Source organism: Coregonus lavaretus, assembly GCF_964263955.1.
Source record: "Coregonus lavaretus genome assembly, chromosome: 10".
Taxonomy (NCBI): domain Eukaryota; kingdom Metazoa; phylum Chordata; class Actinopteri; order Salmoniformes; family Salmonidae; genus Coregonus; species Coregonus lavaretus.
The window spans coordinates 5756513-5777985 of record NC_139997.1 but is presented as its reverse complement, the minus strand read 5'-3'; the positions used below and the strand labels follow the sequence as shown (position 1 = coordinate 5777985).

At 48.7% G+C, this 21473-nt stretch overlaps 1 protein-coding gene across 1 annotated transcript in view; it reads right to left on the bottom strand.

The window, feature by feature from the left end:
- The window catches only part of LOC311135803 (putative E3 ubiquitin-protein ligase HERC1), an 81107-nt gene that overhangs the window by 8637 nt on the left and 50997 nt on the right, over positions 1-21473 (bottom strand). The window contains exons 42-71 of the mRNA XM_084169844.1: positions 20283-20410; positions 19400-19608; positions 18869-19137; positions 18638-18690; positions 18123-18320; positions 17660-17840; positions 14894-15158; positions 14383-14608; positions 13898-14169; positions 13498-13625; positions 13111-13235; positions 10392-10610; positions 10041-10168; positions 9098-9297; positions 8749-8863; positions 7758-7889; positions 7549-7650; positions 7101-7274; positions 5844-6146; positions 5229-5294; positions 4879-5004; positions 4562-4700; positions 4306-4487; positions 3792-3947; positions 2630-2752; positions 2416-2518; positions 1899-2068; positions 1451-1589; positions 621-790; positions 178-347 (exon numbers count right to left, since the gene is read on the bottom strand). Coding sequence (XP_084025970.1) covers positions 178-347; positions 621-790; positions 1451-1589; positions 1899-2068; positions 2416-2518; positions 2630-2752; positions 3792-3947; positions 4306-4487; positions 4562-4700; positions 4879-5004; positions 5229-5294; positions 5844-6146; positions 7101-7274; positions 7549-7650; positions 7758-7889; positions 8749-8863; positions 9098-9297; positions 10041-10168; positions 10392-10610; positions 13111-13235; positions 13498-13625; positions 13898-14169; positions 14383-14608; positions 14894-15158; positions 17660-17840; positions 18123-18320; positions 18638-18690; positions 18869-19137; positions 19400-19608; positions 20283-20410 — 4971 coding nt within the window. The remainder of the gene's footprint in view (positions 1-177; positions 348-620; positions 791-1450; positions 1590-1898; positions 2069-2415; positions 2519-2629; positions 2753-3791; positions 3948-4305; positions 4488-4561; positions 4701-4878; positions 5005-5228; positions 5295-5843; positions 6147-7100; positions 7275-7548; positions 7651-7757; positions 7890-8748; positions 8864-9097; positions 9298-10040; positions 10169-10391; positions 10611-13110; positions 13236-13497; positions 13626-13897; positions 14170-14382; positions 14609-14893; positions 15159-17659; positions 17841-18122; positions 18321-18637; positions 18691-18868; positions 19138-19399; positions 19609-20282; positions 20411-21473) is intronic.

The window sequence follows — 21473 nt, the reverse complement described above, 5'->3', positions numbered from 1 at the left end:
CACCTGCATTCACCTGGTCAGTCTATGTCATGGAAAGAGCAGGTGTTCTTAATGTTTCGTATACTCAGTGTAGAATGCAGTAGAGATTCTCTTTTCACCCTTTATTGAACATTTTGTGATATCCAGCACCTGCTCAGAAACAATGGATGTGTCTGTAATCCTTAAAGGCTTCATTACCTGGTGGAGATCCTCTTGACGGTGATCTGGGGTCCGTAGGTCTTGCCTTGGGTCATGGTCCTCCCTATTGATCTGACTAGTGGTAGAGTGTTGACTTTGGGGGACAGGAGGCCTCTCAGCTGGCCCTGGACGATGGCTGCTGTCCCTGAGCTGTAGCGAGATGCAGACACCTGGAGACAGGGAGAGAGGAGAGAGAGAAACATCAAGTCAGGTTAAACTGTTTTTAATGTGCATCATCACAAGGTCTTAATACACTTCACAGAAGACATCCAAATCTAGATAAGACACAGTAAACATAGAAACAGCTGTGTGTGTGTGTGTCCATGCGTGACAGACAGACCGGGTAACGGGTAAGACATGAGACGTAAGGTAAGACTGTGTGACTCATTCCCCCCCGACATCCATCAGAGATCACGTGAGGTTGAGAGCAGCTTGTTCATTACCTGGTTCCTGGGGTGGAGGTTGAGCAGCCTCCAGGACTTGTACATGAGGTCAGAGAAGTGGTGGAGCACCCGGAGGCGGGTGTTGAGGACGTCAGGGCTGCAGTCTTTCAGAGCGTTATACTGGGGGGGGACAGACTGGGGCAGACCCAGCTGGAGGTTGGCTGAGGCACCTGGAGAAGAGAGACACTGTTAATGGAAGATGAAGAAGAGGACATTTACATTACATTTTAGTCATTTAGCAGACGCTCTTATCCAGAGCGACTTACAGGAGCAATTAGGGTTAAGTGCCTTGCTCAAGGGCACATTTACGTCATTTAGCAGATGCTCTTATCCAGAGCGACTCACAAATTGGTGCATTCACCCTATAGCCAGTGGGATAACCACTTTACAATTTTTGGGGGGGGGGGGTAGAAGGATTACTTTATCCTATCCCAGGTATTCCTTAAAGAGATGGGGTTTCAAATGTCTCCGGAAGGTGGTGAGTGACTCCGCTGTCCTGGCGTCGTGAGGGAGCTTGTTCCACCATTGGGGTGCCAGAGCAGCGAACAGTTTTGACTGGGCTGAGCGGGAACTATGCTTCCGCAGAGGAAGGGGAGCCAGCAGGCCAGAGGTGGATGAACGCAATGCCCTCGTTTGGGTGTAGGGACTGATCAGAGCCCGAAGGTACAGAGGTGCCGTTCCCCTCACTGCTCCATAGGCAGACGGGTAACAGTCCTGGAATGTGGACTACTGAATGTCCAACCCCAGGAGACATTGTGGATAACATCTGCCGAGATACTGGTCTCCAAGCACATAGAGCTGAGGCATGCCATCAGTGTGTGTGTGTGTACCTGAGGCTTTGGCGGAGGGTGAGGGCGTGGTCCAGGCTGAGCTGTGGCAGCGACCAACAGAGATCTGTCTGATGTTCTTCCCCTGTAGGGCTGTCACCAGGGTGGGCTCCTTCACTGGGCTGGAGTGACCCAGGCCAAGCTGAAACACAGGTCAACACGCAACAAAGACTGACTTTAGTGGAAAGTCACATTCTGAATGAGAGGTGAATCCTATACAGCAGCACTACTGTATGGCTCCATCTCAGTCTTTCCGCGATTCCTCACATCTCATCTCCTCACCTCCTCCTCAACCGCAATAGGAGGAAACGGTCCAAGCTCCATCCTCTCAGACCTTCTTCTCAAATGAGTTTTGGGAAGGAGGCGAGGAGAGACGACGCAAGGAATTGAGGAAAGATGAATGGAGAAGTCATCTAATACTGTGGTATAAGTAGAGAAGCTGTGTTACTACCTGTCCCTCACAGTTGCAGCCCCAGGCATAGACATCTCCAGTAGACGACAGGACCAGGACGTGCTCACATCCCAAAGCTATGTCCTCTACAAACACCCCTTCCAGGGCTGGCACCACCTGGGGACGGTTGTGGTTCTTCAACAGAGAGTCTGGCAGGCCGATCAACCGCTCTGAGGGGAGAGGAAGGAAGGAAGGAAGGAAGGAAGGAAGGAAGGAAGGAAGGAAGGAAGGAAGGAAGGAAGGAAGGAAGGCTTGAAATAGGTCTTAACATTTTTACATTAGGTGGGGAAATACTGTCAAATGTATTTCTAGCTCAAGCACCACAAAATCAATGTATTTGAGAGCACTTTAATATGGATGTATTACAATAGGTGGGGAAACGGATACCTATTATTATATAGCTGCTGTAGCACCACAAAAAGCAAAGCTGGTGGTTCGATAACAATAAAAAAATAGTCTGCCTACTACTGTAGTCTAGTCTGCTGTGTAGCTTCCAATGATAAACTACATGAATTACCTTGTCCAAAGGTGTAAACACGCCCATCTTTGGCCAGAACAACAGAAAACTGGGTCCCACAGCCAACCTTCTTGATTCCCTTGTTACACAGTTGCTCCACTTTCTGCAAAGTCAAAAAGGATGAGAATATGACTAATAACTTCCACAATACTATACAGTATAACGTATAATAAGGTTATGTTGTTGAAACGTGAGAGGAGCACTGTTAGCTTACCTGAGGATAAGACTTGACAGTGCAGGGACCCGTCCCCAGCTTCCCATAGTCCCCGTCACCAAAGGCCCAGACACTCATCCCATCGGACGACAGCACCAGGGTGTGGCTGATACCACAGGACACCTTGTTACAATGGGAGGAAGACATCGTCAACATATAGGTAACCATTGATCAAAGCTTTCAGAGATCCACTGGCAATAGGAATCAGATATGAGTCTGGGGGCCAAAAGAAAGCAGAGCATGGGCCTGATTGAATTCAATAAAGGTTATTCATCCTATGAGGGGGAAATTGGATGTCACCAGCAAGACTTAAACAGCATGTATACGCCAGGCCCTGAGTTTGAGACCACTGCTTTAAACCCTTTTGTTTCTTAGGCAGCATAGGCCATCACAGATTACAGGACAGACAATCAAACGTGTTATCATCAGCTCTTTACCTGTCCGATATGAAGGAAGTTACCTGTCCGATATGATGGATCTTACCTGGAAGTTACCTGTCCGATATGATGGAAGTTACCTGTCCGATATGATGGAAGTTACCTGTCCGATATGATGGATCTTACCTGTCCGATATGATTGGAAGTTACCTGTCCGATATGATGGAAGTTACCTGTCTGATATGATGGATCTTACCTCTCTGATATGATGGATCTTACCTGTCTGATATGATGGATCTTACCTCTCTGATATGATGGATCTTACCTGTCTGATATGATGGATCTTACCTCTCTGATATGATGGATCTTACCTGTCTGATATGATGGATCTTACCAGTCCGATATGATGGATCTTACCAGTCCGATATGATGGATGTTACCAGTCCGATATGATGGATGTTACCTGTCCGATATGATGGATGTTACCTGTCTGATATGATGGATGTTACCTGTCCGATATGATGGATGTTACCTGTCTGATATGATGGATCTTACCTGTCTGATATGATGGATGTTACCTGTCTGATATGATGGATGTTACCTGTCTGATATGATGGATCTTACCTGTCTGATATGATGGATGTTACCTGTCTGATATGATGGATCTTACCTGTCTGATATGATGGATGTTACCTGTCTGATATGATGGATGTTACCTGTCTGATATGATGGATGTTACCTGTCTGATATGATGGATCTTACCTGTCTGATATGATGGATCTTACCTGTCCAATGTGATATCCCTCCAGCGCTGTGACTCTCTCTGGCAGCATCTTGTTGGACGTTGATCTTTGACCCAGACGACCAGAGTCTCCACTACCGAAGGTGAACAGCTTCCCGTCTGCTGTAATCACCGCTGAGTGTTTGAACCCACACGCCAACTGTTGTGTGAAGGAAAGGAGAGATGAATGACAGAGACAGAGAAACTATTCAGGATAAATGAAACCAAGACATAAGTCAGTCAATGGCTCTGTTCCAATATCCATGCTAGCCTACCACTTAGAATGAAGCATTTCATGTAAATACAATGAAGGGTATGCAATCTACAGTAAGAGGGATTCATATAACGTCATTTAACTTCCCAGTAATGTTAGGTGTGACCTGTCAGATGAGTAGGCTGGTCCCAGATCTGTTTGAGCGGTCTTACTAACTTGTTGTTGTCAGATTAGCGCCAACTCATAATCACTTCCCAGTAATGTTAGGTGTGACCTGTCAGGTGAGCTCCATCTCCAGTCCTACCTGCACCACCTCCTCTCCCTGCAGAGCCTCCACCTGTTTGGGCCGTCTCTGTCTTTCACTGTTCCCATGTCCCAGCTTCCCATAGTCCCCGTCACCCCAGCTGAACACCTCCCCCGTCTCCGTCAGGGCCAGGGAGTGGCCGTCAGAACCGCAAGAGGTCACCAGCTGGGTCACCACGTAGCCTGGGGGGTCAACAAGGGGACAGAGTGGTCAAAGGTGTCAAAGGTCAGGGATCAACCTGAGATAAAGTTGTTACCTTGTAAGGCTGAGATGACTGTGGGGGTATAGAGGTCATCAGAGTTGCCCTGGCCCAGTCTCCCATAGCTACCCTCTCCTACAGCCAGCACCGTACCGTTGGCCTGTACCAGGAAGGTACAGTTCTGCCCACACACAACCTGAAGAGAGTAGAGTATCACAGGTCAACAACAGAGACTCTTTGAGCTCAAAATGTCAGAAGTCTAAGAAGGGAAAGTACTATCTGGAGCTGTCGAATAACCAATGCTCACTACGTGTGCTGTAATGAACATGACCCTGGTGTATTAGTGGGTTATAAACAGTCTCTCTCTACTCTACCTGATGTGTCTGGGACAGAGAGGGGGTGATGGTAGGCACCATCAGGTTGGTCCCTGCGTCTGCCAGCTGTCCGTGACGCCCGTTGCCCCACAGAAACACCTCACTCTTCCCTCCCTGCTGCCAGTCCTGTCAGATACAGTAATACAGCCTTTCAAAGCACTTCATGGATGTTTTACAGACAAATCTTACCTCAGGGGATATGGGCTTCATCCCAAATGGCACCTTATTCCCTATATAGTGGATTTATTTTGACCAGAGCCCTATATAGGCCCTGATCAAAAGTAGTGCACTATATAGGGAATAAGGTGCCATTTGGGATGCAGATATGGTATTAGAGACAGAAATCTTACCTCAGGTCTGGTGGTGGCCCAGGACATGAGCTGTTCATCCATCATGAAGCTCCATTTACTGTTGTCCTGCGGAAGAGAAGAGAAGAGAAGAGGAGAGGAGAGGAGAGGAGAGGAGAGGAGAGGAGAGGAGAGGAGAGGAGAGGAGAGGAGAGGAGAGGAGAGGAGAGGAGAGGAGAGGAGAGGAGAGGAGAGGAGAGGAGAGGAGAGGAGAGGAGAGGAGAGGAGAGGAGAGGAGAGGAGAGGAGAGGAGAGGAGAGGAGAGGAGAGGAGAGGAGAGGAGAGGAGAGGAGAAGAGAAGAGAAGAGAAGAGAAGAGAAGAGAAGAGAAGAGAAGAGAAGAGAAGAGCATCAACAAACTGTGTGAGCTGCCATACATCACAGAAAATGTATGGAAAGTTGAACAAATAAAATGAAAAATAATATCATAATATATATATTTATTTTGTATTTATTTTTACACTTTCGCTGGCAGCTAGCCTGTTTCTCCAATATGTCAACCATACACACTCCCAGGTGCCCTATCCTCCACGTAGTACACAATAATAGGGGATAGGGTGTCATTTCAGACACCATCCTAGTCTGAGGAAGCTACAGTATGACTCTGCTTTCTGCTCACCAGGGGCTGGGTGAGTTCTGTGCCTCCTGCCTGCTGGAACTCTGGGACAGTGAAGGATTCTGGGAACGCTGTTCCCCTGGCGATGGCCTCTGCGCTCTTCACAGTGGTGGAGAAGGTTTGGAGCCAGCTCCACTCCATGGGACAGGAGTGTGTGTGGTCGGGGCTGAGGCTGGCAGGGTGGTGGTGGTGGGGGGGTCGGCAGGGCCGACATAGGTACTGTTCCAGGGAAAGGCCGACGGTCAGAGAGGCCAGACTCTGGAGGAAGGCACTGTGGACCAACTGGTCACCTGCTGTCACGTGACTCTATAGAGAGAGAGAGAGAAGCGCAGACACACATGCACAGACAGACACCCCACACACACAGACACCCCACACAGACAGACACCCAACACAGACAGCCACCCCACACACACACACAGCCACCACACACACACACACAGCCACCACACACACACACACAGCCACCACACACACACACAGCCACCACACACACACACACACACACACACACACAGACAGCCACCACACACACACACACACACACAGACAGCCACCACACACACACACACAGACAGCCACCACACACACACACAGACAGCCACCACACACACACACAGACAGCCACCACACACACACACACAGCCACCACACACACACACAGCCACCACACACACACACACACACACACACACACACACAGCCACCACACACACACACACAGCCACCACACACACACACACACAGCCACCACACACACACACACACACACACAGACAGCCACCACACACACACACACAGACAGCCACCACACACACACACACACACAGCCACCACACACACAGACACACTGATTAATCTTCGAGATCCAATGAGGTGGAAAACTACTGTATTAGACGATTTTCCTTTGGGCTTAATAACCTTGCAAAGAGAGAGGAGCCATTTCTCTGTAAATGGGCCTACAGTGACAGTCTGTTGAGTTCAGCAGCATTAACGAAGGCTGGATTACACCCACCAAGCGTTCCCTGTAGTAGAACCCGCATAAAGGCGCTTCCATAAAGTTACAACCTCTGGAATCCACCGAAATCCCAGTGCGGCGCATGGTGAAGTCACAAGCCGTTAGGAGAGCCTCTACAGAGGAAGGGTAGGAGTGTAAAGCTATCCAGCCTCCTGCAGCAGTGTGGGAAGTCTCTCCAGGAAGACGGCCATGCATGGGCCATACTAACTAAATAGATAACTAACTAGCTGTGCTGTACTAACCCTCTCGTAGCTGTACTGCTCCTGCAGCAGTGTGGGAAGTCTCTCCAGGAAGACGGCCATGCAGGGCGCACGGTTCAGACCCAGAATGCCCTGTGTTCTGAGGACGGTGCGGCAGGATGCCAACACGTGGTTCTGGGAGATCCAGTCTGACGTACAGCGGATCAGCAGCGCATCCTGTTGGAGGGGAGGTCAGACATCAGACCCTGTTCCCTAGGTCTCTTTCTCAGTCTAAAAACCTGTCCTCTCATCTCCTCCCCCTCTCTTTCAACTGCACTGATCTGAAAGAAGTGACCAGGTGAAAGCCAGCCTAATGATAAGCTCGCACCATTCTGTTTGCACCTGTCAAGTCTGGTCCAATCAGTGGAGATGAAGGGGGAGATGAGGACAGGACAGATTTTTAAGAGATCGAGCCTGAGGCCCAGTGCAATGAAAGGCATACTGGACTAACCTTTGACCTCCCAGAGCAGGCGGCCACCCCTACGTTTGGTATCCAGGTGGTACTGACCACTGAGCCCAGGCCTGTCACCACCGTCTGTAGGATGGAACCATCCTGTAGGAGAGGGGAACCAGGATAAGATTAGAACACACATCACTGATCACCGGATTTGCTACACAGTGCATTATTGGTAGTGTAGTCCATCATGCCACAGCTCTCACCTGTAGAGACCAGATGTTGAGTATTCCTCCTATCCCTCCAGACACCAGGGCCAGACCACTGGGGCAGAACGACAGGGTCTTCACTGCTGTGATGTGACCACTCAGTCTGAACACACACTTGGCACTGCCACGCTAGGGAAGCAAACACCACATAGATCAAGACACGGTGAATAAAAGAGTCACTGGACTTAGAAGAAGATAAACATTTCTGTTCTCCACAAAGACAACTGACAACGTTCTTCTTCCCGTTTCCATTTAGGTGTCAGAGGAAATCGGAGAAGAAAGGAGACATAACCGAAGCCGCTTATCTCGGTCATAACTAAGATCTACAGAAGACTGTACTGACCTTGATGCCACTGAGCTCTACAGAAGACACTGACTGGACTGACCTTGATGCCACTGAGCTCTACAGAAGACACCGACTGTACTGACCTTGATGCCACTGAGCTCTACAGAAGACACCGACTGTACTGACCTTGATGCCACTGAGCTCTACAGAAGACACCGACTGTACTGACCTTGATGCCACTGAGCTCTACAGAAGACACTGACTGTACTGACCTTGATGCCACTGAGCTCTACAGAAGACACCGACTGTACTGACCTTGATGCCACTGAGCTCTACAGAAGACACCGACTGTACTGACCTTGATGCCACTGAGCTCTACAGAAGACACCGACTGTACTGACCTTGATGCCACTGAGCTCTACAGAAGACACCGACTGTACTGACCTTGATGCCACTGAGCTCTACAGAAGACACCGACTGTACTGACCTTGATGCCACTGAGCTCTACAGAAGACACCGACTGTACTGACCTTGATGCCACTGAGCTCTACAGAAGACACCGACTGTACTGACCTTGATGCCACTGAGCTCTACAGAAGACACCGACTGTACTGACCTTGATGCCACTGAGCTCTACAGAAGACACTGACTGTACTGACCTTGATGCCACTGAGCTCTACAGAAGACACCGACTGTACTGACCTTGATGCCACTGTTGTTCTCCTGACTGGATGAGCTGCCCAGGAACTTAGGAACTGACACATTAGTGCCCCCCTGTGGCAGAGTCCACACATTCAGAAAACCATTCTGGCTCCCTCTAAAAAAGAGAGAGGAAATAAAGGGACTAAGTTAGTAAGAGCTGAAAACACTATTATAACAACATCGGATGTCTACAAGGACTACGGTTCACAGGGACTACATTTGCGAGCTGGGTAAATTTGACACATATATACAGAAACGTTGATCAATGTGCATTGTCACTGTCAAATAGAGCTAATAATAATGTACTAATTATTCTGTTTATACGCTCTCCTTATTCCCTGGTACTCACACAGCCATCATAAGGCGTGGTTCGGGTCCTCTGCCCGGCAGCGGGCACCACTCGGCCGCGTTGACGGTGCCCGTGTGGAACAGGGAGTGGAGGGTGATCCAGGTGCCTCCCGCCCGCCCCCAGATCTTCACCACTTCAGAGCGGCCTGTGGAGAGGAGGAGGTGACCTGTGGGGTCCCAGCGCAGGAGGCTGACACTCTCCTGGAGAGAGATGGGGGGCGGATTGAGGCAGAGAGAGAGAGAGAGATTGGGGGGAGAGGAGAGAAAAACGTGAGGAGGGCTGGCTACATCAGGTGAATGGATAATTCTGACTTTATTTGACAAATGTTTTGCTTGCAATCTTGGATTTTCTGGACGTGTTGTTTTTCAGCTTAGTTTGCTGAATTGAAACCATTTATTGTATTTTCAAGTATTCCTGGATAGCACGTTGCGTCACATTGTTTTGAACTTTCGTTTTAGGACCGATGACAAACTGAGCATTCTACTCAACGCTTCCTCATTGAGCGCTGATGAAGTTTGGTCTGAAGTGCATTCCTGTGGCATGAAAACATCATGACATTTCAAAAGGCAAATAATTAGTAGAAAAACCTTTTGTCATCATTTTGATGTCGCCAGATGTACTTTAGATGCAGTAGAACATTAGCTAGCTAGCTAGCTAGCTAAGATTGAGGGGAGACCTCCAGATTTTAGCTAGCTAACGTTAGCATCGCTAGCTATTTTTGACAAACTTTGCTAGCTAATGACAATATTGCCATCTGTCTAAAGCCCATACAGTGTAAATTAGACGAAAGAGTCATTAGCCCCCGTTCTACTTTAGAACATCACTATGGCTTCGGCGTCTGTAGAATGTTGATAACAATGGTAGCGACGCAACCGAGTTAGTTAAAGAGTGGCCTGTGAATGACTATACAATTATATGGATGTAAAAGTGTGCGTTGACTTACAGGGAAGGCAGACAGTATTAGTGGCTGTTCAGTCTCGTAGGATCCAGCGGTGGCCAGTAGGATCTTCCCATCAGGGTAACCCACAGCAAAGGGCTTGTCCACACTGTGCCACGCCACACACTGAGGAGCTGGGAGGGGAGAGAGAGGAGCAAGATATCACACATCAACCAGTCCATGACCACTGAGAACACTTTGTCATAAACAAAAGCCATTTCTTACTTAATGGCTACTTGGCTTGGTCCCATGTTGTGTCTGCTGGCAGCTATATTTGAGCACTTGTTTCCTCTATATACTAATACTAAAAATAGCCACTTAATAGATCAGCAGTCAGACAGTATAAATGTAACTCACATTCTTTCCTGTGGCAGAGGGTGAGCTCGGTGCTCTCTATGGTGAAGTCTTCAGTGACCTGCAGCCAGCAGAGGGATCCGTCCAGGCGGCCCACCAACAGGCTCTCTGGCTGGGCATCCCTCCCGACGCTGCCACCCTGGGAGGGGAAGGGGCTGGAGGTCTGCACCCAGGAGAGGGCTGTCACCCAGGACAGCTGGGCCTCCATGTGGCCCTGGGCTCCTGGATGAACCACAACAGAGAGATTATAAATTAATTATAAAGTTTGGGATTATTTTAATTTAAAAGACCATTGATCAGAATCCCAGATAAGATACATATTTCATGCTTTCAACATATTTAATGAAGAGCAAAGGAAAAAAACTTTTTTTTTGCCAAGCTTTCGGTCACAGTTGACCTTCATCAACTGCAAAATCTGGACCCCTACAAATCATCTGGGCTAGACAATCTGGACCCCTTCTTTCTAAAAATAGCCGCCAAAATTGTCGCAACCCCTATTACTAGCCTGTTCAACCTCTCTTTCGTAACGTCTGAGATCCCCAGAGATTGGAAAGCTGCCGCGGTCATACCCCTCTTCAAAGGGGGTGACACTCTAGATCCAAACTGTTACAGACCTAAATCCATCCTGCCCTGCCTTTCGAAAGTTTTTGAAAGCCAAGTTAACAAACAGATCACCGACCATTTCGAATCCCACCGTACCTTCTCCGCTATGCAATCCGGTTTCCGAGCTGGTCATTGGTGCACCTCAGCCACGCTCAAGGTCCTAAACGATATTATAACCGCGGTCGATATTAGACAATACTGTGCAGCTGTCTTCATCGACCTGGCCAAGGCTTTCGACTCTGTCAACCACCGCATTCTTATTGGCAGACTAAATAGCCTTGGTTTCTCAAATGACTGCCTCGCCTGGTTCACCAACTACATTTACATTTAAGTCATTTAGCAGACGCTCTTACAGTTAGTGCATACATTATTCTATCGAACCCACAACCCTGGCGTTGCAAACGCCATGCTCTACCAACTGAGCTACATCCCCTGCCGGCCAAATCCCTCCCCTACCCTGGACGACGCTGGGCCAATTGTGCGCGCCGCCCCATGGGTCTCCCGGTCGCGGCCGGCTACGACAGAGCCTGGATTCGAACCAGGATCTCTAGTGGCACAGCTAGCACTGCGATGCAGTGCCTTAGACCACTGCGCCACTCGGGAGTATAACTACTTCTCAGATAGAGTTCAATGTGTCAAATCGGAGGGCCTGTTTTCTGGACCTATGGCAGTCTCTATGGGGGTGCCACAGGGTTCAATTCTTGGGCCGACTCTTTTCTCTATGTGTATCAATGATGTCGCTCTTGCTGCTGGTGACTCTCAGATCCACCTCTACGCAGACGACACCATTTTGTATACATCTGGCCCTTCATTGGACACTGTGTTAACAAACCTCCAAACGAGCTTCAATGCCATACAACACTCCTTCCGTAGCCTCCAACTGCTCAAACACTAGTAAAACTAAATGCATGCTCTTCAATCGAACGCTGCTGGCACCCGCCCACCCGACTAGAATCACTACTCTCGACGGGTATGACCTAGAGTATGTGGACAACTACAAATACCTAGGTGTCTGGTTAGACTGTAAACTCTCCTTCCAGACTCACATTAAGCATCTCCAATCCAAAGTTAAATCTAGAATCGGCTTCCTATTTTGCAACAAAGCCTCCTTCACTCATGCTGCCAAACATGCCCTCGTAAAACTGACTATCCTACCGATCCTTGACTTCGGCGATGTCATTTACAAAATAGCCTCCAACACTCTACTCAGCAAATTGGATGTGGTCTATCACAGTGCCATCCGTTTTGTCACCAAAGCCCCATATACTACCCACCATTGTGACCTGTACGCTCTCGTTGGATGGCCCTCACTACATATTCGTCGCCAAACCTACTGGCTCCAGGTCATCTATAAATCACTGCTAGGCAAATCCCCGCCTTATCTTAGCTCATTGGTCACCATTGCAACACCCACCCGTAGTATGCGCTCCAGCAGGTATATCTCACTGGTCATCCGCAAAGCCAACACTTCCTTTGGCCGCCATTCCTTCCAGTTCTCTGCTGCCTATGACTGGAACGAACTGCACAAATCTCTGAAGCTGGAGACTCTTATCTCCCTCACTAACTTTAAGCATCAGTTGTCAGAGCACCTTACCGATCACTGCACCTGTACACAGCCCATCTGAAATTAGCCCACCCAACTACCTCATCCCCATATTGTTATTTATTTTGCTCATTTGCACCCCAGTATCTCTATTTGCACATCATCTCTTGCACATCTAGCATTCCAATGTTAATACCAATTGTAATTATTTTGCACTATGGCCTATTTATTGCCTTACCTCCATAACTTGCTACATTTGCACACACTGTATATATATTTTCTGTGGTATTTTTGACTTTATGTTTTGTTTTACCCCATATGTAACTCTGTGTTGTTGTTGTTTTTAATCGCACTGCTTTGCTTTAACTTGGCCAGGTCGCAGTTGTAAATGAGAACTTGTTCTCAACTGGCTTACCTGGTTAAATAAAGGTGAAAAAAAAAAAAAAAAAAATCTGAGCATCCGAAACAATCCTTCGGTCACAGTTGACCTTCATCAGAGCATCCGAACATATGAAAACTTCTGCTGAACTACAAACATGGTTAAAAGGTTGGGGGACCAGTTACTACTGTACATACCGTTGACAGTCCAGATGTTGATGATCTTGTTGTGGAAGGCAGCGAGGAGGGTACCTCCTGAGCTCCAGTAGACAGCAGAAACCAGGTGAGCACCACCTGCTGCTTCAGAGCACCGCCTGTCATCACTGGGGGAATAGGACAGGATTGTCATGAACTCTACTCCTAACAGCACCACATCTTTCATGTCCCTGTTCCAATACCTTAGAAAGGCATCCTTCTTTTCCAACCTCCTCAGAAATAATCACAGATCGGAATTGGTTGCATTGGTGGAAGTAACAGGGTGGTAACCTTGCATTTATGCGAGCTGTGCTTACCTCAAAGTAGGATGCATTTCTGAAGTATTGACCCATACTGTATGTCATGGCGATATCTAGCGTGTTCCCTCACCTGATGCTACAGGAGTGTGTGCACTGCAGGTCAGCAGTGTTCTGGTTGACGTCCCACAGTCTGACTGTCCCGTCCTGAGCTCCAGTGGCCAACAGACCCTGCTCATTGTTCCACGTACAGCTGGTCACCTGCAACAACAACCACCAGATCAACATCAGTATCCAACAAACAGGAACTAAAATCATAGGAACCTCATTAGTAAGCATAACTTTCACTGGGGCTTTTTCAATTACTCTTTCCTCTCTCCTCGCCTCCTCAAACCGCATTGGAGGAGATGGTCCAAGGTCCCTCCCCTCGGACCGTCTCCTTCAATGCGTTTTCAGAAGGATGTGAGGAGAGAGGATATGAATATTTGAGGAAAGGCAAATTGGGAAATAGCCTAAGTATCTTAGTCCCGTACCCTGCCCTGATGTCCCTCTAGCTTCTTCAGAGGACACTTCCTCAGGTCTCCAGCCATGTCGCTGTAGGTCTGAGGCCGGATGGGGTTGTCCCTCTGCCTCTCTGAGGCTGCCAGGGCCTGGACCAGCTGCTGGGTTGCCCACTGACGGTGTTTACTGGTCAGCCTGGCAGACAGGGCACAGGCAGCCAGGGCGTTGGCCAGCTCCAGAGGGCCCACTCTCGCCCCTGCCTGGGGAGGAGGTACAGCAGCAGATGGGCTACCAGCGTCTGGACCTGGACCAATCGGGGAAACACAACAGCCGTCATGAGGTAGCACCAATCAATCAAACCTCTCTACAGCTCCATGTTTCTAAACCAGGGTTGTGTCCAGTAGGGGGGGAAATGCTACAGAGTGCAATGTGGATGTACTACATGGATTTCATTATTTTTTTTACCAAACACAACAACTTATTTTGTGACTTTGGCATAAAAGTCCCTTCCTCTCACCTTTAGACTCATGCTGCTCGGTAACAGTTCTGTCTGGAGTGTAGCAGTAGCGGATGCCCTTCTCTGTGAGCAGGGAGACCAGACTCTGTGTGACCAGGAAGGTGGGAGGTGTGAGGGGTGTGACGTCTTGTTGTGGCGCCCTCTTCAGGGTGGAGGTCAGACGAACTCTCTGTGCAGGATCACTGATGGCACCAAGGTTCATCCCTGTGGCAGCCGCCATCAGATCCTACACCGGACCAAGGGGTGACATTAGGGTTAGTAGAGAAAGATTACATTTATGACAGCACCATATATTCTTTAGACGGTGATGGAAAAATGTAGACACCAAGGTTGGGGTCAATTCCAGAAGAAAACTGAAATTCCATATCCTACCGACTACGCCAAATGTAAGACATGCAACTAAAATTGGAGTTGGAATTTGAAGTTTACTTCCTGAATTGAAACGGAATTATCCCAACCTTGATAGACAGTCTAAGACATATGGAGCCAGCCAGAGTACAGACTCACACACCTGAGTGCAGATGTCCACCAGCTCCCTGTATGCTGTGGGGCTGTGTGAGACCAGGCTGCCTATAGCTGAGCTAAGGAAGGAGAGGAGGGCAGAGCTGCTTCTCTCTGTAGCCCCACCACAGCCTCTGCTACCCCCTGCCTCCCCCTGCTGGTCAACACTGGCATGGACCCGGCCCGCCGCTGCCAGACACATCAGACGCACCAGGATACGGATGTCTGCCAGGCCCAAGGCCTCCAGTCCACTAGAGGCACGGCACACTGACACACTGGGAAAGAGAGGGAGAGAAGTAGAAATTAATAAAAAGTAGGGGGGGGGGGGGGCAGAGAGAGAGAGGGGGAGGGAGAGAGAGAGAGAGGTGGGTGAGAGAGAGAGAGAGAGAGAGAGAGAGAGAGAGAGAGAGAGAGAGAGAGAGAGAGAGGGGGAGGGAGGGAGAGAGAGGGGGAGGGAGAGAGAGAGAGGGGGAGGGAGAGAGGGAGAGAGAGGGGGAGGGAGAGAGGGAGAGAGAGGGGGAGGGAGAGAGAGAGAGAGAGCGAGAGAGAGGGGGGGAGAGAGAGAGAGAGAGAGAGGGGGGGAGGGAGGGAGAGAGACAGACAGACACAGAGAGATGGGTGATATGAGGGGAACACAATTGTATTCCCATTTTCCACACAATTGGGGACCACAGGAGTGTAACCGATTACAGCCCTGCAGTGTTCTCCAGGTAACAGATCACAGCCCTGCAGTGTTCTACAGGTAACAGATCACAGCCCTGCAGTGTTCTACAGGTAACAGATCACAGCCCTGCAGTGTTCTACAGGTAACAGATCACAGCCCTGCAGTGTTCTACAGGTAACAGATCACAGCCCTGCAGTGTTCTACAGGTAACAGATCACAGCCCTGCAGTGTTCTACAGGTAACAGATCACAGCCCTGCAGTGTTCTACAGGTAACAGATCACAGCCCTGCAGTGTTCTACAGGTAACAGATCACAGCCCTGCAGTGTTCTACAGGTAACAGATCACAGCCCTGCAGTGTTCTACAGGTAACAGATCACAGCCCTGCAGTGTTCTACAGGTAACAGATCACAGCCCTGCAGTGTTCTACAGGTAACAGATCACAGCCCTGCAGTGTTCTACAGGTAACAGATCACAGCCCTGCAGTGTTCTACAGGTAACAGATCACAGCCCTGCAGTGTTCTCCAGGTAACAGATCACAGCCCTGCAGTGTTCTCCAGGTAACAGATCACAGCCCTGCAGTGTTCTACAGGTAACAGATCACAGCCCTGCAGTGTTCTACAGGTAACAGATCACAGCCCTGCAGTGTTCTACAGGTAACAGATCACAGCCCTGCAGTGTTCTACAGGTAACAGATCACAGCCCTGCAGTGTTCTCCAGGTAACAGATCACAGCCCTGCAGTGTTCTACAGGTAACAGATCACAGCCCTGCAGTGTTCTACAGGTAACAGATCACAGCCCTGCAGTGTTCTACAGGTAACAGTTCACAGCCCTGCAGTGTTCTACAGGTAACAGATCACAGCCCTGCAGTGTTCTACAGGTAACAGATCACAGCCCTGCAGTGTTCTACAGGTAACAGATCACAGCCCTGCAGTGTTCTACAGGTAACAGATCACAGCCCTGCAGTGTTCTACAGGTAACAGTTCACAGCCCTGCAGTGTTCTACAGGTAACAGATCACAGCCCTGCAGTGTTCTACAGGTAACAGATCACAGCCCTGCAGTGTTCTACAGGTAACAGATCACAGCCCTGCAGTGTTCTACAGGTAACAGATCACAGCCCTGCAGTGTTCTACAGGTAACAGATCACAGCCCTGCAGTGTTCTACAGGTAACAGATCACAGCCCTGCAGTGTTCTACAGGTAACAGATCACAGCCCTGCAGTGTTCTACAGGTAACAGATCACAGCCCTGCAGTGTTCTACAGGTAACAGATCACAGCCCTGCAGTGTTCTACAGGTAACAGATCACAGCCCTGCAGTGTTCTACAGGTAACAGTTCACAGCCCTGCAGTGTTCTACAGGTAACAGATCACAGCCCTGCAGTGTTCTACAGGTAACAGATCACAGCCCTGCAGTGTTCTACAGGTAACAGATCACAGCCCTGCAGTGTTCTACAGGTAACAGATCACAGCCCTGCAGTGTTCTACAGGTAACAGATCACAGCCCTGCAGTGTTCTACAGGTAACAGATCACAGCCCTGCAGTGTTCTACAGGTAACAGATCACAGCCCTGCAGTGTTCTCCAGGTAACAGATCACAGCCCATCCCTGTAGTGTTCTAATACTGAGCTATCAACTGTAACATATGATGCGTAACATTTTAAAATCACTTCATCACTAGAACAACGGCACAGGAATTGTTTGAAGAATAGTCTGACATTTGGCCTGTCAGAAAAACAATAACAGAAGCTTGCAGGTCACTGGTTTCACACCAATTTAAAAGGTTTCATAAGACTAACAAAACAACGTTGTGGGTGAAATAAGCTAGTTTTCAGTAGCAAATGTGTATTGAAATACCTCATCAGAGGAGGAGCCTGGAGGGTAGCCACTGTGTAGCTCAGTTGGTAGAGCATGGTGTTTGCAACGCTAGGGTTGTGGGTTCGATTCCCACGGAGGGGCCAGTATGAAAATGTATGCACTCACTAACTGTAAGTCGCTCTGGATAAGAGCGTCCGCTAAAATGACTAAAATGTAAATGTAAAATGTTGCTGGACTCTCTGAACATTAGGCTAACCCGCATTGTGGGGATATCGATCCAAATAAACAACCCAACAAACCTGGAGGATGTCTGGGAGAGTGCCCTCATCACCATGCTGTATGCCAGTAGTATCTGGGCCGTAGAGGTCACTCTCCTTAGAGCCTGCAGTCTGTCCTGAGGGTCTCTCAGCAATGCTGCCTGCTCCCCCAGACTCAGACGGCCAGAGGGACCTAACCCCTTAGGGTCAGTGCTGACCACACCTGTACACCAGAGATACACAATACATTACAAAATCTATGTGAGCCTTTAAACAAATATTTTCACATCATTTGGCCTGTATTGTTTGCTGTAGGGTTGTAAAAGTCCTGAAACGTTCACCAGAATTCTCTAATTTTTTCCAGAAATCCCAGTTGAAGGATTGTAGGTTGGAGGATTGCCTTGCAGCTTATTCCCTGTTGATTGCAGAAATCCTCCAACCAAGGAGTTTTGGTACAATTTGGGGATTTCTGCAACTCTAGTTTGCTCCATGTGAAATACAGTACCTTTCTGGATCATGGACCCGTCAGGGTTGCTGGTGCTGTTGACCAGAGCTCCCAGCGGGTCGTTCTCTGTGAAGGGAATGGGGTCTGGCACCAGTTTCTTCTCACTCAGACCCAGAGGCCTCAGCAACACCCCAAAGTCCTCCAGGCCAGTCAGCCGGTCTGGGTCACAGTCGTGTAGCTGCCCCAGCTCCCAGTCTTCTGGGTGGAAGAAGAAGATACCTCCATGAGTCTTTATTTATTTTCAATGTATTTACTCATATTTTCATTGAACCTTTATTTATCCAGGAAAAGACCGTTGAGGTTAGAAACCTCTTTTACGAGGAGGACCTGGATATGATTCACCAGATGATTCACTGTCTCCGAGCACATTTATCAGAAGAAAACCTTGGTTCACTGAGGCATGACTCAAATCTTGAATAAGAGGTCAAGGGGAGTCACTTAAACTTCTGATCATATTACTCACAGAGCAGAAGAAAGCATTTTTCCTGTGAAAAATCCTGGGGTCAAATCCTTACCATCGGAGGTGCTGTCCAGTCGTCCAATCAAATCAGAAGCAAGCCCTTTCATTCTGAGGAGAGAGGAACAGTATGCCTGGGAGTAACTGACAGACTGAAATGTTGTTGTACTTTTAACAAGCATACACATCTATCCGGCTCGAAGGACCATGAAAAAGAGCAATATGCGAGCGTGTGTGTGACTCCTGCACGAAAATGCATCCTTAAGCATAAGGTGCATTTCTTACTCACCGGTCATGTTTGGATCCAATCTCCCCCAGGTTAGCTGCCAGGTACTTCTCTCTACAGGTGCTACAGAGCAGGTAGTAGGGGCTACCGGACCCGCACTCCCCTCCGAACCACCCGTCCACGTATGCCCCGGTGGAGCGGTACCCTCGCCTCCCAGCGCTCTGGCCGCAGCCCGGGTGGTGCCTCTTCATGTGGTTGTTGAACTGCAGGGTCAGGGTGGAACACAGCTCACACTCCACCATCTCATGGGGCTCGTGGTGCTCCTCGCCCCCCTGGGGGAAACAACAACAATATCAACTGGACTGACCCAGGGTTGGGATCAATTCAACTTCAACAGTTACCTGCCTGAATTGACTGATTTGAAATGGAATTGATTCCAAACCTGGCCTAAACCCTTTTTTTGCCTAGTTCTGTACTACCGTTTGTTCTTTTTAATGAAGGCCGTTGGCGGCCGAAACGTCATGTTTTTAACCTAAACGTCATCGCGCTTATATATCTTTCCAGGCTCTGTGATTGTGAAATGTGATGTAGTACCTCGACCATCCAGAGGGTGTCTCTCTCTGAGCTGATGAACTCTCTAAACTGTAGCTCCTCGTAGGGCTCTTCATGGTAGGGGTCATCCATGTACCCCAACTCTGACTCCTCCTCAGCAGCGAAGGGGTGCGTCTCCGCCCGCTCCGGCCACTCAGACACCCCTGGGTCCTGCCTGTACGGCGGTGGGATGGGGTTGGGGGACGGAGAGTCTGGAGGAAGAAAGGATGGTGGTGGAAATATAGTAGGTTAGCAAGAACAAGAGTCACAATGGACAGTAAATGACTGTCTCTTACTAGTCTTTTCCCCCCTTCTTTTTTACACTTAAAAAGACAGATAGCCCCCCACAGGATAACATATGAACATAGCCCCCCCACAGGATAACATATTAACATAGCCCCCCAGAGGATAACATATTAACATAGCACCCCACAGGATAACATATTAACATAGCCCCCCAGAGGATAACATATTAACATAGCCCCCCACAGGATAACATATTAACATAGCCCCCCACAGGATAACATATTAACATAGCCCCCCACAGGATAACATATTAACATAGCCCCCCACAGGATAACATATTAACATAGCCCCCCACAGGATAACATATGAAAGCATTGTACAACACTTTGCTTAATGCCCCTCAATCCACCCAGAATCCTTTCCTAACACCAGCAAGGCAGAGTTGTCTGCATACAGCAGGAGTACACATTTCACTGCTGCCGGCATTTCATTTACAACAGGAACAGTAGCGGTCCTAGTATTGAGCCCCGAGGGGCACCGCATGATATCCCCTTAGCCTCAGATAGAAACCCATCAATGTCACAGACAGAGAGCTTCAGGTCAGCTATCCAAATATCTTCCTGTTGGAGGCCGTGCTGACCTGCTCTCCTAAAGGAGGTTCTGTGCCCCAAGCTGGAGCGCTGGCGTCTGGCCGGGGGAGGCCTGTTCCTGGTCAGGTGAACATCTAGGAAGTTCTCCCTCTCCACCTGGTCCAGGCCTGCCAGCAGACTGCAACACAATAACAGTAACTCATCTTCCAACTCAACCAAGCCAACACAATCTTTATCCACAGAAACAATCTGTTGCTCTCAATCTTGATCTCTCAAACTGACATGCTTCTTTAAAAAATAAATAAATGTATGTTGAATTTATGGTTGATTAATCGACACAGCTCTCCTACCTTTAATAACTCCTGGCTGATTAATCGACACAGCTCTCCTACCCTTAATAACTCCTGGCTGATTAATCGACACAGCTCTCTCACCCTTAATAACTCCTGGCTGATTAATCGACACAGCTCTCCCACCCTTAATAACTCCTGGCTGATTAATCGACACAGCTCTCCCACCCTTAATAACTCCTGGCTGATTAATCGACACAGCTCTCCCACCCTTAATAACTCCTGGCTGATTAATCGACACAGCTCTCCCACCCTTAATAACTCCTGGCTGATTAATCGACACAGCTCTCCCACCCTTAATAACTCCTGGCTGATTAATCGACACAGCTCTCCCACCCTTAATAACTCCTGGCTGATTAATCGACACAGCTCTCCCACCCTTAATAACTCCTGGCTGATTAATCGACACAGCTCTCCCACCCTTAATAACTCCTGGCTGATTAATCGACACAGCTCTCCCACCCTTAATAACTCCTGGCTGATTAATCGACACAGCTCTCCCACCCTTAATAACTCCTGGCTGATTAATCGACACAGCTCTCCTACCCTTAATAACTCCTGGCTGATTAATCGACACAGCTCTCCCACCCTTAATAACTCCTGGCTGATTAATCGACACAGCTCTCCCACCCTTAATAACTCCTGGCTGATTAATCGACACAGCTCTCCCACCCTTAATAACTCCTGGCTGATTAATCGACACAGCTCTCCTACACTTAATAACTCCTGGCTGATTAATCGACACAGCTCTCCTACCCTTAATAACTCCTGGCTGATTAATCGACACAGCTCTCCTACCCTTAATAACTCCTGGCTGATTAATCGACACAGCTCTCCCACCCTTAATAACTCCTGGCTGATTAATCGACACAGCTCTCCCACCCTTAATAA